At 28.7% G+C, this 15,463-nt stretch overlaps 1 protein-coding gene across 1 annotated transcript in view; it reads left to right on the top strand.

Annotated features, from left to right (window-relative positions):
• The window catches only part of Hsp110 (heat shock protein 70Cb), a 40,875-nt gene that overhangs the window by 23,773 nt on the left and 1,639 nt on the right, over positions 1–15,463 (top strand). Inside the window, exons 3-14 of the mRNA XM_067285897.1 lie at positions 5,528–5,650; positions 6,760–6,859; positions 6,944–7,071; positions 7,161–7,405; positions 7,473–7,549; positions 7,623–7,774; positions 11,497–11,600; positions 11,675–11,808; positions 11,880–12,175; positions 12,246–12,302; positions 15,121–15,243; positions 15,316–15,441. Of these exons, the coding sequence (XP_067141998.1) occupies positions 5,528–5,650; positions 6,760–6,859; positions 6,944–7,071; positions 7,161–7,405; positions 7,473–7,549; positions 7,623–7,774; positions 11,497–11,600; positions 11,675–11,808; positions 11,880–12,175; positions 12,246–12,302; positions 15,121–15,243; positions 15,316–15,441 (1,665 nt within the window). The remainder of the gene's footprint in view (positions 1–5,527; positions 5,651–6,759; positions 6,860–6,943; positions 7,072–7,160; positions 7,406–7,472; positions 7,550–7,622; positions 7,775–11,496; positions 11,601–11,674; positions 11,809–11,879; positions 12,176–12,245; positions 12,303–15,120; positions 15,244–15,315; positions 15,442–15,463) is intronic.

Genomic DNA, 15,463 nt, shown 5'->3' with positions numbered 1-15,463 from the left:
TCATCATGTATTTTATGACCACACGAGTCTCTCTTCTCCATTTTTGACAAAGCATGTGCACACTGACTATCTGCTAAGCTGTTGTGGCAAAACTTTACGACAAATCAAGCGGAAATTGGTATCGTATCTTTAGCAAAGATGGCTGAATTATTTCCTTCAAAAATTAAATTGATTGCAGCGCCGCATATAGGCAAGGCTGCAAACTTTCCAAACAGCCCTCGTATATAAATTTCTTCTATTATGTTGTTGTGTGTTCACCAGAAAAGTTAGGCATTTTTGGATTTTTTATTTAATGAAATGTCTTGTTTTAAGCTTTAATAATTCTGTGACTCTGGAAACTTTTTAATTAGTTAAAATTATTAATTAATAAATTTTGCAAATTAAAATTTTTTTTTAAGATAACTCATTAGAAAGAAAGGTAAATATATACATGCTTTTTTCCCCTCTCAATTTTTTTAAGAGAGAGACGCCATATATCTTGTAATAAATGTCTCCTACATTTAATTACTGAACTGGCTGACCAACCTGGCACTTATTAGCCTATAGTTATGTTCTACAAAAAATAAAGAAACTGAGTAAAGAACAGATTAAAATATACAGTTATAGCAAAGGAAATTAATGACCCCTTTTGCCAATTTTGATCAACCAACTCAGATCTGATGCATTCAAAAATGAAACAAGACATTCCTGCATTTTGGTTTCATTAGAGAATGGTTTATATTTGAGTCTTCACTGTAAGGCTGTATTTATGCAAACTCAAGAAGAGTGAAAAACACATGAAGACGAACTTTTCACATCAGAATTTGCAACCGCAACATTGTTTATGCAGAAAGGAGAAATGTACACGAACATCTAGACCAGTGTTTTTCAACCTTCAATGAATTGTTGCCCCCTTCAATAAAACCATTACATAGTATTGCCCCCTTCACTTCAAAAAATTTTGTTGTGTTTATTAGTTTATTTGATAATTATATACTTGTAAAAAATTAAACATTCATTTACTCAGAATACATATTAGATTTTGATATAATTAACAAAATTAAAAAACATAAGTTTTAACAAACATAAAAATATAATGCTATTTATTGCAATGACAGCAGGATTTGCAACCTTCAAAATTCCAATGTTAAGGACCAAGGCTAACGCCAAATTCGTATTGCATTGAATAGACTAGTGACTAGTATAATGTTATTTGTTTAATCATCGTACGATATAATGAACAAAATATCTAATTATTCTTAATATAATGTTTTATTATATCACTTAGAAAATTGTTTGTTGCCCCTCAAAATATAAATTGTTACTAATCGCCTCAACATGGAAAAACGCTCACATGGGGGCGATTGAGAAACCGTTGAGAAACACTGGTCTAGACCAGGGATGGGCAACCTTTTTCTATGTAAGGGCTGCATTTTGAACTTTTGAACTGACACAGGCCACACACGAGAAAAGAGGGAGAAAATATCGGTAAATCACAATTCTTTATTCATATATAATTATAAATTAGCATAGGTATACTTAATATAGCGTCCGGCACTGATCTAAACATAATATATTGGAAATATTTGGTTAAATATTAGTCACTGCTAGTTTTAAATTAGTTTTGATGTGTCTGTTAGCCGGTTTCTTGTTTTAATTTTTACTAAATTTATTGTGAAAAAAACTATTCACAAACATAAGTTGTAGAAAATAACATTTGAATTTTTGTTGAATGCTTCCTTCAGCTGGGAAATTGATATATTTATTCAATTTTATGCAACGTGGGCCGCAAAAAATATTACTGAGGGCTGCGGGTTGTCCATCCCTGGTCTAGACCCTGTGTAGCAAACAGCACCAATAGCCAGAAGCTCTGTTTGTGGTATTTTCTGGTCATTACTACAAATTATGAATGTTTTATTCATAACTACTATTAGTTAATAATGAAAATAAGTTATTATTCTTTAAGCAAAAGAAAAAGTTCTCAAACTAAATTATAACACCAAATGAAACAAAACCCATAAACATAAAATAACATTTTGACTCGACTCCTTACAAATAATGTATATCATCATGGCCAACTAATTTTATTTCAGTCACTTTTTCCTTGCTTGGCAGTACTATTCTCATGTATTTTGAAATCATTTTCTGTTTTGAGGCCTGTTTCAACTTATGCAACTTTCTGCAAATTTACACACAAATCCTATCTACATTAGAATTTTGATTATTTGAATGGATTCATTCTGCAGGTGATTCAGATAATCAAAAATTTTGGGTAAGTGGATTAACATGTAAAGAATGAAACTACAGGGTAACAACAGCACAGTATTGTATTTATTCATTATTGTGAAAGTAAGGTCCTACTGATCATGCAGTCACACGATGTAAGAGAGACTGCAACATGACATCGTGGGAGAGAGAAAGGAAGGTGAGTGATAGTTTGGATAATTGGCATTCTGCTGTTTATCATTACTATTGTTAATGTAATAAACAGTTATACATCCACCAGCTAAATATCCTTGGCATTTCTGCAGCCATTAGAAGACTCAGAAGCCACTAATTTAGACTGCTTCATTGCTGAATATTTTCTTTGCTATGAAGTGGTTTAAAAATGCCTTTGGGGAACTTTTTTAATGGCATAGATAAACTTTTATGTTGTTGGCAAGAAGTACAATTATGGGAGAGCTTAATTTAATTAACTTAAACTATAATAGATTTTTTAGGGAAACATAAATAAATTTTAAGTTTATGTGCAGCATGCATCAGCCTGTTAAATAACAAACATTTCTAATTTTTATTTTGCTAGAATCCTCTTAATGTGTTAACTTGAAACGTAGCAGGTCTCTCTAAATGATTTTCTCATTGCATTCGTGTTTCGAAAACTATGAATATAAGAAGTAAATTTGTAATATTTTGTTTTATAAAAGTATAACAAACATTGCAAAGCCTGATATGTATATAGAAACATCACCAAATGATTGCCTAAATAATTGGGCTATAACTCTGCTAATTTAATAATTAAGCAAGCTGCTACTAGAGGTAGATGTTAGATGCCATCTTTTAACTAAATTAATAATTATAATTTTTAATTTATTAAATAATTTAGAACTTCTGGAAGAAAAGAATTTTTTTCCATCTGATTGTTCTAAATGTCTGCCTCTAATAGCTAATTACTTAATATTAATTATTAAACTCTTTAAACTCTTCACAGACTGCTTTGTATAACAAATAATAAACTACACAAATAACCTTTGAATTAGCAGTAAAAATAGCTGCAGAGTAAAAAGGTTATTTGTGTAGTTTATTATTTATTAATTATTAAATTAGCAGAGTTATAGTGTGATTATTTAGGCAATCGTTCAGTGAGGTTTTATAAAAACAATGAATTAAAAAGTAAACAGCTAACAATTTAAAACTAATGACTTTTAATTAAAGTACTAAATTTGATTGGTCAATTTGTTTAAGAATAAGGAATAATAATTATAAAATAGCTTGGTTATTAAAATGCGTGTTTAGAATTTTTATTTAAATAGTCAATCCTGGAACTGTTTCATATAAATTTATAAAAACAATTCAACAGAATGTTTTTGCTTTCGAATTAAAAAAATTATAATTACTGAGCATGCTTAGGTATGTTTTCATAGGTAAATTTACTGAGAATCATAGTTTTGTTTACTTTAATTAACAAAGATTTTCAGAAGAATAATTGAAATTATTTCTAACAGAATATTATTAAAATAATTTTAGATTTTTGGATTTTAAACTAAAATTGTTCTTTAAATTCTGTTCATTCCATCTGTAACAGATTGAGTAAAGGTTTACAAAGGATTTACTTTAGTATTATGCAACATATTATGGCTATAAAGTTAGTAAATATTTGCTAAGGATATTTGTTTTTAAGTAAAAATATTGGAATCAACTTTTGAAATGAAGACTAATTTGTTTTTGTAAACCTGAAAATTGAGGTCAGTTTTGTTTTCAATCTTATCTTCAATTTTGAATATAAAGCTAATTTTATTTTCTTTAAAATGCAATGAATTAAAATAACTATACTGATGATTATTTAAATCCATTGCCACTAATAAAAAAAGTCTGTCGTGTAGTAATACAATTGGAGCAGATTGGAACCAGTTTCTAGTAATTACTAGAGTACAAAATAAAAATTTAAAAGTTTGATTTTGAGTGTTTGCTTCAGACACTTGTGTCTAATCTTGAAGAGGCATGTAATGAATACATGCTGGTAATGAGTAAAACTTAAATGATTAATCTTATCTTTGCATTCAAACACATGGATTACATGATTGAGCTAGGTAGTGAACAACTGGAACAAGAGAATGAGTTTGTGTATTTGGGAAGCTTAATTGATAGGAATGAAAGGATAGGTGGTGAAATCACCAGAAGAGTAAATTCTGGAGCATAGGTGGTGGATGCAGTGAGCAGATTTGCATGGGATAAAAGGATGTCCGAATGGCTATATGGGGGGAATGTTGTTGCGTCAGTGCTCGTGCATGGTAGTGAAACTTGGGTGTGGCAGAAGAGTCCCAAGAGTAGCGTTACTGCATGTGAGATAGGTATTTGAGAGGAGTGTGTGGAATAACAAGGAAAGACTATTAGAAATGAGTAAGTGCCAGAGGAATGTGGTTGAAAAGGTGGAAAAATTGCTCTACGGTGGTTTGACCACACTGAGAGAATAAAAGAAGTGTGAAGGGAGTATATGGGGGAAGTGTGATAGGGGAAGGCCGAGAAAGTCTTGTTGGAATGAGTGGATCAGTATCAGAAAGAACATAAGGTGTTCAAAGAGAATTTGAGGAAGTGGGCTAGAATAGACATGAGTGTCTGGACAAGAAGGTGTGGAGAAAGTTGCTGAATGGATAGTTTGTAGTTGCGTTTTGTGTGCTGTTCAGTCTACATTCTTTTTGGATTATGAATCTGAGGATATGCATGTTGAATATATAATACATAAGTGGCTGTCTCCACAATAATTTTTGTCAAAATTAGACTAGCATCCTCAACTAAAATGTTACTTGAATCTGCAGTCCAGCATATTAAAAACAATGTTTAATCTGGTGGCACTTGTATTAGTATGGATTATATATATATATACTCTAAGAATGAATTTTTTTGTATGGTTTTGAAACAATGACTTTTGATAAGCTTTTACATAATGCAGTTTCTGGTGTTGAATATAGAAAGATAAATTACATAAGGCTTTTTTAGTTCCACTAAAACATATAATAAATTATGTCAAATACATTTATTAACTAAGTTCTTTTATAACTTAATTTTAAAAATAACTGCTTACTTATTGTGTTTTTATTTTTCAAAGTTTGTTGAAATATTCTGACTTAATTTTGCAATAGTGACCTTTATAATGTAGTTTTGTTGTTGCTTTAAATCCACAAAACTTCTGTATAACAATAGAAATATTAAATTGTTTAATAAAAACTAAAGGTTTTTATAATTCTAAACCTGAAATGTTTTTTGTATTTAATTAATAAATTATAATAAAAATTTTATGTTTATTACATTAATAGTATGTTTTTTGTTGTAGGTTAAATATTTACAAGAGGACACAACCTTTACGGTTCAACAGATAACTGCAATGCTCTTCACCAAACTGAAAGAAATAGCAGAGGCAGCATTGAAAATTAAAATCAATGATTGTGTTATTTCTGTAAGGAAAATATGCATTTTTTTTTCTTTTATGATTTTTTTTAATACACTATATTTGTACTATATTCTTTCTGTAAACACTCAGTTGGTCTAGGAAAAAATTACCTTAAAAGAACAAACATTCATTTCAAATTTTATCTTAAGGTACACACACAATCTAACATTCCTACACTCATTAGCCCAAAATTATATTATCCTTTCAGAACTGTAGATAATGTGATTAAGGTGATTGTTTTGCTTTTTTACTCTAGATTACATACATGCAATCTGTTTTGCTAGGATGGCTGAACTGATGTTTTCTGCAATCTGCATGTTACTTATGTAATCCTTCAACTCAGTTTACTATTATCGATCTTAGATTTTCAGATATGTAACATTATTTCATAAACACCAAAATATTTTGATATGTTTATTTTACAAATAGATTTACAGTATCATTCTGTATGAATTCATAACTTGAAAGAAAATATACAAATTTAATTTTTAGTCTTTGTTTGCTTTTTTAATACTTCTCGTGTCAATTTGAAGTGCTGTATTGTTTGATATAATACTTACACTGTTTATTTTGATAATTGAGTGTGGTGTAAATGTCTTACTTGTCAATAACAACAGAAATAATGTTTTCTTGAATGAATATTAGCTTTGATTGCTGATGTTTACTGCTTTGAAATTGTTTGAAGAATCTAAATGGTTAGTCAGTCATATTTTTTTCTGAAGTTTTGTTATTTGTGAACTATTATTTTTTTTTTTTAAATTTGATCTTAATCTGATTTTGGCAATTGAATATAGTCAATTGGAAAAATACACTTGGTGTAATGGTTCAGTAATGTGTTTTGTAATGATTTCCTACTAGATATATATATGAATGTTTTTAAATTCTCTTTATTCAGAGTCAAATTTTCTCCTTGATATATGGACTATTGCATTACAGCTGCAGATTCTGTTAAATTATTATTTAAAAGTTTTCTCAATTGGATGTTCTGAGAGTAAAGATCTCAGTGGAAAATTATAAAGAATAATGCAAATATTTTTGAAATTTTGTTGGAAAACAATTTCTTAGTCATAGCTTGTTTCTTTGTTAGAATTACTTTAATTGTAAATTTTTTACAGGTTCCTTCATTTTTTACTGATGTTGAAAGAAGAGCCTTGTTAGATGCATGTCAGATTGCTGGATTGAATGTACTACGGTTGATGAATGAAACATCGGCTGGTAAGTTTACTTTTAATTGCAAATTGAAACTCCTTTTGCCCCCTTTGGAGGAATAAACACAACGTAATGCTTTGAAATTTACAGTGGCATTGACGTATGGCTTTTATAAGCAAGATCTTCCAGAAGATAAACCAAAAAATATCATATTTGTAGACATGGGTCATTCGGCACTTCAGATTTCTGCTTGTGCATTCAGTAAAGGAAAATTAAAGGTATGTGTGCTTAATTTGATATGTATAATAGTCAATATTAATGTGTTATATATTAATACATCATAAAATTGTGTGTGTAAAATTTATAGATCTTAGCTTGTATATCGGATACAAATGTCGGCGGTAGAGATTTTGACAATGCCATAGTGCGTTATTTTTCCGAAGAATTCCGAACAAAGTATAGATTGGATGTTCTCTCCAACCGCAGAGCTGTTATTCGGCTGTTGACGGAAAGTGAAAAACTGAAAAAACAGCTTAGTGCAAATCCCAACGAATTGCCACTTAATATTGAATGTTTCATGGAAGATAAAGATGTAATGGGTAAAATGAGCAGGTGTGTATTTATATAATTTTTAATTTAAATAAAATGTTCAGTATTTAATTAGTGATTCTTTTTTCAGAAACAAATTAGAAGAGATCTGTGCTGATTTATTAAATAGAGTTGAAGTTGCAATGAGAAATATTCTGATGGAAACGAGTAAGCTTTCAATAATTAAATTGCATAAGTTTATTTTTATACAATTTTTTTAAAATTGTGTTTGTTACTAAAGGATTAGAAAAAAATGATATTGAGGCCGTGGAAATTGTTGGCGGTTCTACAAGAATTCCTGCAATCAAGAGATTGGTTCAGTTGGTGTTTGGTATTGAACCAAGAACTACGTTAAATCAAGACGAAGCCGTTGCTCGGGGTTGTGCATTGCAGGTAATTATATAATGAATTCTTTTAATTTTGTAAAATAAACATTTCAAATAAATGAAATTTATATAAACTGAGAATTTATTATATATAATCTTAAGTTATAAGATAAAAAATTTATATTAATTGACTAAGTATAGTGTATAAGGTACAGATAAATGATAAATTTAAAATTATCCTGTTGCCCTTCTTTGGCACTGAGATTGAATTTTATGTACAGAATTCATACTTTACTTAAAGAAGGTAGAGAGCTGTACAGAATTTATACTCTAAACTCCTTACTGAAATAGTTTTGTACTACTTGATTGCTTCCTGTTTTTTCTATTTTCTTTGGAAAAAGCACAAAATTGCTGTGTGGAACTTGATGAATAAAATACTGTTGTACAGTGAAGTAGATATGCAGTTTGAGCTATTTGCCCATTTTCACTTTTTTTTTTTTAACCGTTGTTAATACCGAAATGTTTACATGTGACTGCTGGAATAGTGATGTTTTTTAAAAAATAAAAACAACCAAGTGAAAGGGATAAAACTGTAAGAGTTGAAAATTTAAAACTTGCTAAAAATGTAGCAAAAACACAACCATAAAAAAAGAATAAAACTAACTTAAAAAAACCATTTTGTAAATATTTCAGTATTAACAATTGTACAAAAAGACCGAAGAAAGGCAAATAGCCTGAAATTGCACATCCACTCCATTGTACAAATCAAGTATGTTTTGTATAATAAGTTCTACATAGTAGTTTTATACTGTTTATATATCTATATATATTATATATATCATATATCTTTTTGCATTTAAATATGATATTCCAGTAAAAGTTTTTAAAATAAGATTTTAAAAAAATTATCACATTTAAAGTAATTTTTCCAGAATGATTCTTTTAGATGTTTTCAGTTCTTTCCCCCAGTAATTTTAAGTTAACATTTATGATAAAACTAGAATTGTTGGCTTGTTGAAAATTTGCTACATAATTTATCCATATACAAATTATAACTGAAACATAATTGTTATTGTAGAAAAATACACAAAATTCAAATTTTTTTTCTTTTCTGACTTACGGAGGATAAGCAACTTCCAAATTCTAAAACATTATGTTAATAATGAAATAAAATTAAAGTTAAAAAGGTAAAAAACAAACCAACTTTGCAGAGAGAAACACTTTAATTACTTTGGTATATTCTCTAAATGTATTTTGCCAGTAAATTTGGCCTCTTCAGTAGTGTTATTTTGTACACAGCTCAAATTCCAACAATTATCCATCATGGGTTAAGTTACCACTTAATACCCAGCAAAAGTTTCCCAGCATGCTGCTGTTAACATGCCCGTATTTAAATTAACAATATTGTTTTGCATAATTATAGCAAAATGTTCTTTAAATTTTCTTTTTACAATATTCTTCTCTTTATAGACAATTTTTACATTATTTACATTAATCTGACAATTATTAATACAACAATGTTGGAAAACAGGAGAAATATTAACCTTCAATCTTACGGCTGCTAGATGTTCCGACAATCTGATCTTCCAATTTTCACTTCGTTTCTCCAATATAGAAACTTGGATCATTACACGTACATTGGAGTTTATAGACTACTACTACTTCTAATGAGTCCTTTTTTAATAGCTTCTATAACCATGAATTCAGACAACCTATTATTTTGAGTTGGAGCCAGTTTAATTTAAAGATTAAGGATATTGTTATATTTTTCAAATAAACCTTTTATGTAAGGGAATGATATGTACTTTTTGATTTCTTGTTTTTCTTTCACCTCACACTTTAATATGAAATGATTATACCAGTTATTTAATATTTTCTGTGGATATCCATTTAGATTATATTTCTTGTGTGTTGTTTTAATTTCTTGCTCTTCTTTCCAGTTTTATTGTTCTGGAAAATATCTTTCTTATTTCCATTAAATATATATTACATTTTTGATTTATGGGGCAGTATGATTTAAAATTAATAACTTTTTTTAGCACTACATGGTTTTTCAAATTTACAATAAATTTGATGATTTATAAATCTTGTAGTTGTTATATCAAAATAATTTATTTTATTATAATTTTCGGTTTCTTGGGTGAATTTAATATTCGAGTCAATCTCATTAGCTTGGTTCAATATTTCAACAGGTGTTGTTATTATACTATTATATATAATTAATAGTCATGTAAGGACTTTTTAATGAATATTTCTAAATTATATAATAACATAAACTTAAAATCTATAATTTGTCGGCACTTATTCTGTTTGTGTTTTAATTCTGATGTTTAATTTAGGAGTCCTTACATTTCCTTTAGAAAGTATTTCTTTACTTTAATGTGTCAAGGTGTCGCCTTTTAATAATTTCTTCAATTTTTTTATTTAGCATATTTTTGTATTCCAACGGATGGATCTTGTTCCAACTTTTCAAACTTTCTTTCAATATAATTTCTTATCTTCTAAGTCTTGTAAATTCATTATTACTATTTGGTGCGATTTATCTGCTTTTATTGAACAAAGATTATATATTTTTAACAATTTTTTGATTCTATTATATTTACCTATGTAATGCCTTGCTTTACAGTCCCTAATATAGCCTTTCTTGATGTTCAGTTTCTTCAAATCTTCACTTATTTTAATTTTTAATTCTTTTCTTTCTTCTTTTTTAATTTTTTAAGATTACATTTGAAATGTTGCGTATTCTATATCTGCTACTGTATCTATTACTCTATTAAAGAAAGGTAAATTCATACTAACACCGTATGACAAGAAGTGCATATAATCCTCTGATATTTTCTTTGTAGACAAATTAAGAACATTTTTCTGCCATTCTATATTTTTATTGTCTAGTGGATAATCAAATAATTTTAACAATTTAACATTCTTGTTTTTTATATACTTTCTATTATTAAGTTTGTAAATTTAAATTTTTATTTACTTCTTTTTAATGTTTAAACTTAAAAATTAAAAACTTTTCCTAATCTTTCCTAACTATTTCCTAATCTTACTTAATCTGTTTAGAAATATAACTAATTGTTTTACCTTTCTTTCTGATGACTGATTTTAATATTAATCTTTCTATTTTCCATATTTCTTCTTTTTGGATATCACTTCTAATTGATTTTCTTAATCGAAGTGTTTTTGTATATTTTTAGTGTCTGTCAATCTCTCTGCTCATGCAGCTTCCTTAACCTTTCCTCCAAATTCATTCTTCTTAAAAAATATCTTCAAAAAATAAAATTACTTAAAATGATGCAGTTAGATTAATTTCCTAATCTTACATAATTGTATTGTAGAAAAAAACACACAAATTCAATTTTTTTTTTCCTTTCTGACTTACGGAGGATAAGCAACTTCCAAATTCCAAAACATTATGTTAATAATGTATGAAATAACCCTCCTGAAGAGGCCAAATTTACTGGCAAAATGCATTTAGGGAATATACCAAAGTAATTAGTATTTCTCTCTGCAAAGTTGGTTTGTTTTTTACCATCTTAACTTTAATTTTACTTCATTATTAACATAATGTTTTAGAATTTGGAAGTTGCTTATCCTCTGTAAGTCAGAAAGGAAAAAAAATTGAATTTTTGTGTGTTTTTCTACAATACAATTATGTAAGATTAGGAAATTAATCTGATTTCATCGTTTTAAGTAATTTTACTTTTTTATAACTGAAAGTTTTAAAAATTTTTCTTTCCTATTTCTGTTAACCACTGAATATTATGAAATCTGTGTTTGTATTTTCAGTGTGCCATGCTATCTCCCACTTTCAAAGTAAGGGATTTTGCTATTGCTGATGTGCAGCCTTACGCAATAAAACTACTTTGGTCTGCTGATAAAGGCGAAGAAGGGTAATTATTATAATTTTAATTAAGTTAACTTTTTACTCTTTATGTCATGTCTGTTATAATGAATCTTATTGCAGCGAAATGGAAGTATTTCCTCGTTTTCATCAAGTTCCATTTGTAAAATTACTAACCTTCTACCGTAAGGAACCATTTACTCTTGAAGCACGATATTTGGATAATGCAAGCATTCCGTTTCCCGAAAGACACATTGGTAAGTTTTTTTTTTAACTTGGTGCCTCTCGAATTTCTTCAGAGTTAAGTAAGAAATTTAATGTTTCTTAGGTTATTTCACCATAAAGAATATCTCGCCAACATCTGAAGGAGAAAGCACAAAGGTGAAAGTGAAGGTTAGAGTTAATTTGCATGGAATATTTTCTGTTTTCTCTGCCTCCATGTTAGAAAAGATAGAGAAAATTGAAGAAAATGAGCAGAATGATAAGAATCAATTAAATCAGAATTGTGTCAAACAAAAACCCGACGAAGCCATGGAGGTCGACGATGCCGTAAAGCAGTCTACGAATACTGCCGATGCTTCTGAACCAGAAGTAAATCACGTGGACCAAGTTCCAAATCAAAATGTGATTATTTTTATCTTTTGTTTTGAAGAATTTAACTTTGCATAAAATAACAAGTTAATATTTTTCTTAGGCCAGTCCGGAAAGTGAAAATACAAATCAACAACCATGTAACGAAAAAGGTGACAAGGTATGTTTGGTTTTGTGTTAATTCATAAATACAGGCAAGGCATCGGCACATTAAGGCTATATTACCAACTACAATTTTCATCCATACTGGCCAAGCCATTACAGATTGAGCCCAATCTGTAATGGCTTGGCCAGTATGGATGAGGGATGGGTAACAATACTTGGGTCCCTACTATGATTGTTTGGGTGGTTTATATCAGATTCGTATCCAGACTTTCTACGGCATTAGGTTTACACCTTAGTCTATGAACATATTGCTGACATGTATTTTGTGAGAATGGAAAACGAGAGAATGTGTTCTTTTGTTCTGTTTGCTGTTATTCACAATCAAAAACAATCAGATGCACATTTGCTTCTAGTACTGTTTAAAACATGATAGCATGTTGCACTGTGAAACATCAATCAAATCATATCATATTTGTAAAATGCTTTTGAGAGTATAACTTACATGCTTTTAATAAACTTAGAATAAAAAGGCAGAGAAATTATTAACTGATTTTAAAAAATTAGGAAGGATAATTTGGAAGGATATTTTTCAATATTCTGCATAAATTTTTATTCAAATTTTTGACTAATTTATTAATCAAAATAAACAATGTATGAAAATGTCAGCAAACCTTTGTTAATTTCTATTTGTTAAGACAAAAAGTCTAAAAGGCTAAACTTTCAGTGGTTTATTTAAACATTTTTGAGATTACACATATCAGGATTCTAACTTTCAAGAATAACAAGTTTGAACAAAGTGCTTTAAGTGTGTTTTTTTTTTAAAGATCTGATGCCTGGTTTGAATAAACCATCAACTATGTGAATAGCTTGACACAATTTTAAAATGTTTAATTGAGATTGATAAAACAAATGTTTAACAGTACAAAGATTTGTTGGATAAAAAGTAGAGAAAAGTAAACTACTATATTTTTTCCGTAAACCAAAAAATAAGAAAGATATCATGAATATTTGTATACTAAGCAAATTTAGAGGTATTTTCTTTAATATGTTCATTGAGAATGGAAAAGCTTTTTGTTAGTAAAACAATTTGTAAATTGTAAATTTTAGATAATAGTTTGTTCTCTTATTTAACAATTATCTAGTGTAATATACTTTGAATTGTAAATTGATATATTTAAGATTACAAGAATTTTGTGAACTATCAAAATATGTCTCCACTTGATGAAATATTGTCTTAATGATATCTAGCATAATTGTTGTAAAGTCTATTATATTGTAGATAGGATAATCACATTTACATTAGTAAGAAAGTTATCTGTTCTGGTGAAAGTTTTTTTCAAGAGACACTGTACTCAGCCTACGAGAAAAGGTCTGTCAAGATTCTGTGATCCAACTTCTTGAAAAATTTTAGTAGTCTAATTAATCATTAACTTCAGTCTCTGATTATCAACAATGTTAATGCATTTGTTCTTGTATATTTGATACTAGTTAGTTAGTAACTGCTCTAGTCAATTAGAAGAAAAATAGCAACATGTTTTATCTTATTTTCAGTTTTCAATAAATTATCTCATTGCTTATTTTAGAGCTTGATTCTCAAATTTGTTTACTTTTAAAAGCATTCAATTCTGCCCCTGGTTAATTATAACAAAGACTGTCTGTGTGTCCTCTTGACACAACCTTTTTGGTTTTCTGACAAAGTTTGAAATAACTCAAAATAGTTTGCTGTATTTGGCAGTAATTGTCCTAACCAGAGGCAATTTTCACTTGTTTGCCTACAGGTGGAATCTTATGCTTTCATTATTTTGGTTATATTCTTTGTATCCAGAAATTTCTCCCGTTTTCACGTCTGACAAGTTTTCAGCTTAGATATAAAATCAACTTTTCGAAGAATTTTTATTCCATTAAGATGGATTTCCATTTTTGACAAGTTTTACCGTATAAGGAAAATATTAATTGATAGTAAATAATTACAAAAATAACTGACCAATTATCTCCTTTAACTACTGATAAGAATCCCCAGCCAACATTAGAAAAAAAGTCTGTTTTGAATATGATAAACATTTTGCCATTGTTTTTATTTGGCAAGAGTGGAGCACTTTCCCAGTTTGAAATTTTATAGGATATTCTTATTATTTCATAGTTTTAATTGTAGTCTGAGTTAATGGTAATAATTGAATCATTGCAATAATCATTTTTACCGACAAATTTACCACTAAATTTCAAACGTTTGCGATTTTCCATACCTTAACTTTTTCACGTAATTGGATGCTTGTCTGAACTTAGACTAAGTGGCCCCAGATAATCAAGGTCAAAAATTTTATATTCTAAATTTTTAAACATAATTTTAATGAAAATCGATTTCACGAATGTATTGAGAATAGAAATAATCCTAATACTGTTTATTTTAGTAGGATTGGTAATATCTTTGGTTTTGATCGAGACCACTGTTAAATTTTTTGTCATTTAGCATTTAATCAGTTGCTTGCATTAAAACTTAGTTCTAATGTAAGCAACTGGTTACATCAGATTCCTGGTTTTAGTTTCTCAATTTTGGCAAGAAAAGGAGGTCTAAACATGTCTTACATAATTATATTTGAAAGCATTACGGGCATTTAAATTCAAGTTCTTAATAATAAATTTAAAGCTCTAAGTTATTGGTGAAAGTGCAAATTGATACAAATTTTGTAAGTGCTTAAAATTGAATACAACTTACTTAATTCATATTTATTTCTTTTTATGTTTGGCTGAAGTAGTTTGTCAATAGGTTAGTATTTTGAACTAGGTTTTGAAATAGAATTTAAAAGCTCCACGTCTTCAGTTTTCGTGAAATAATAAGATATTTAGTATAGCAGCATGTTGCAATATACTTACAGGACGAAGATAAAGAAAATGCCTTACAGAAGAAATCAAAGAAAGTGAAATCGATAGATCTTCCAATAGACGCAAAAGTACCTCAGCTTTCCACCACGGAACTAAATTATCTGGTAGAGAAAGAGGTGTGTTGCATTTCGTTAATTTATAGTTTAAAAAATTTTATAAGTAACTTAAGTTCGGTGTCGCATTATTAGTTAAAAATGATCATGCAAGACAAAATGGAAAAGGAGAGAGCGGATGCAAAAAATGCGGTGGAGGAATACGTTTACGACGTCAGGGGTCAACTTTCCGACAGGCTTAGCAGATTTATTTCAGATCAAGTAAGTGATTATAATTTTTTCG

The sequence above is a fragment of the Centruroides vittatus genome, unplaced genomic scaffold (assembly GCF_030686945.1).
Source record: "Centruroides vittatus isolate TY-2023 unplaced genomic scaffold, ASM3068694v2 scaffold_3046, whole genome shotgun sequence".
Classification (NCBI taxonomy): domain Eukaryota; kingdom Metazoa; phylum Arthropoda; class Arachnida; order Scorpiones; family Buthidae; genus Centruroides; species Centruroides vittatus.
Note: the sequence above shows the minus strand (reverse complement) of the source record. Positions and strands in the feature narration are given on the sequence as shown.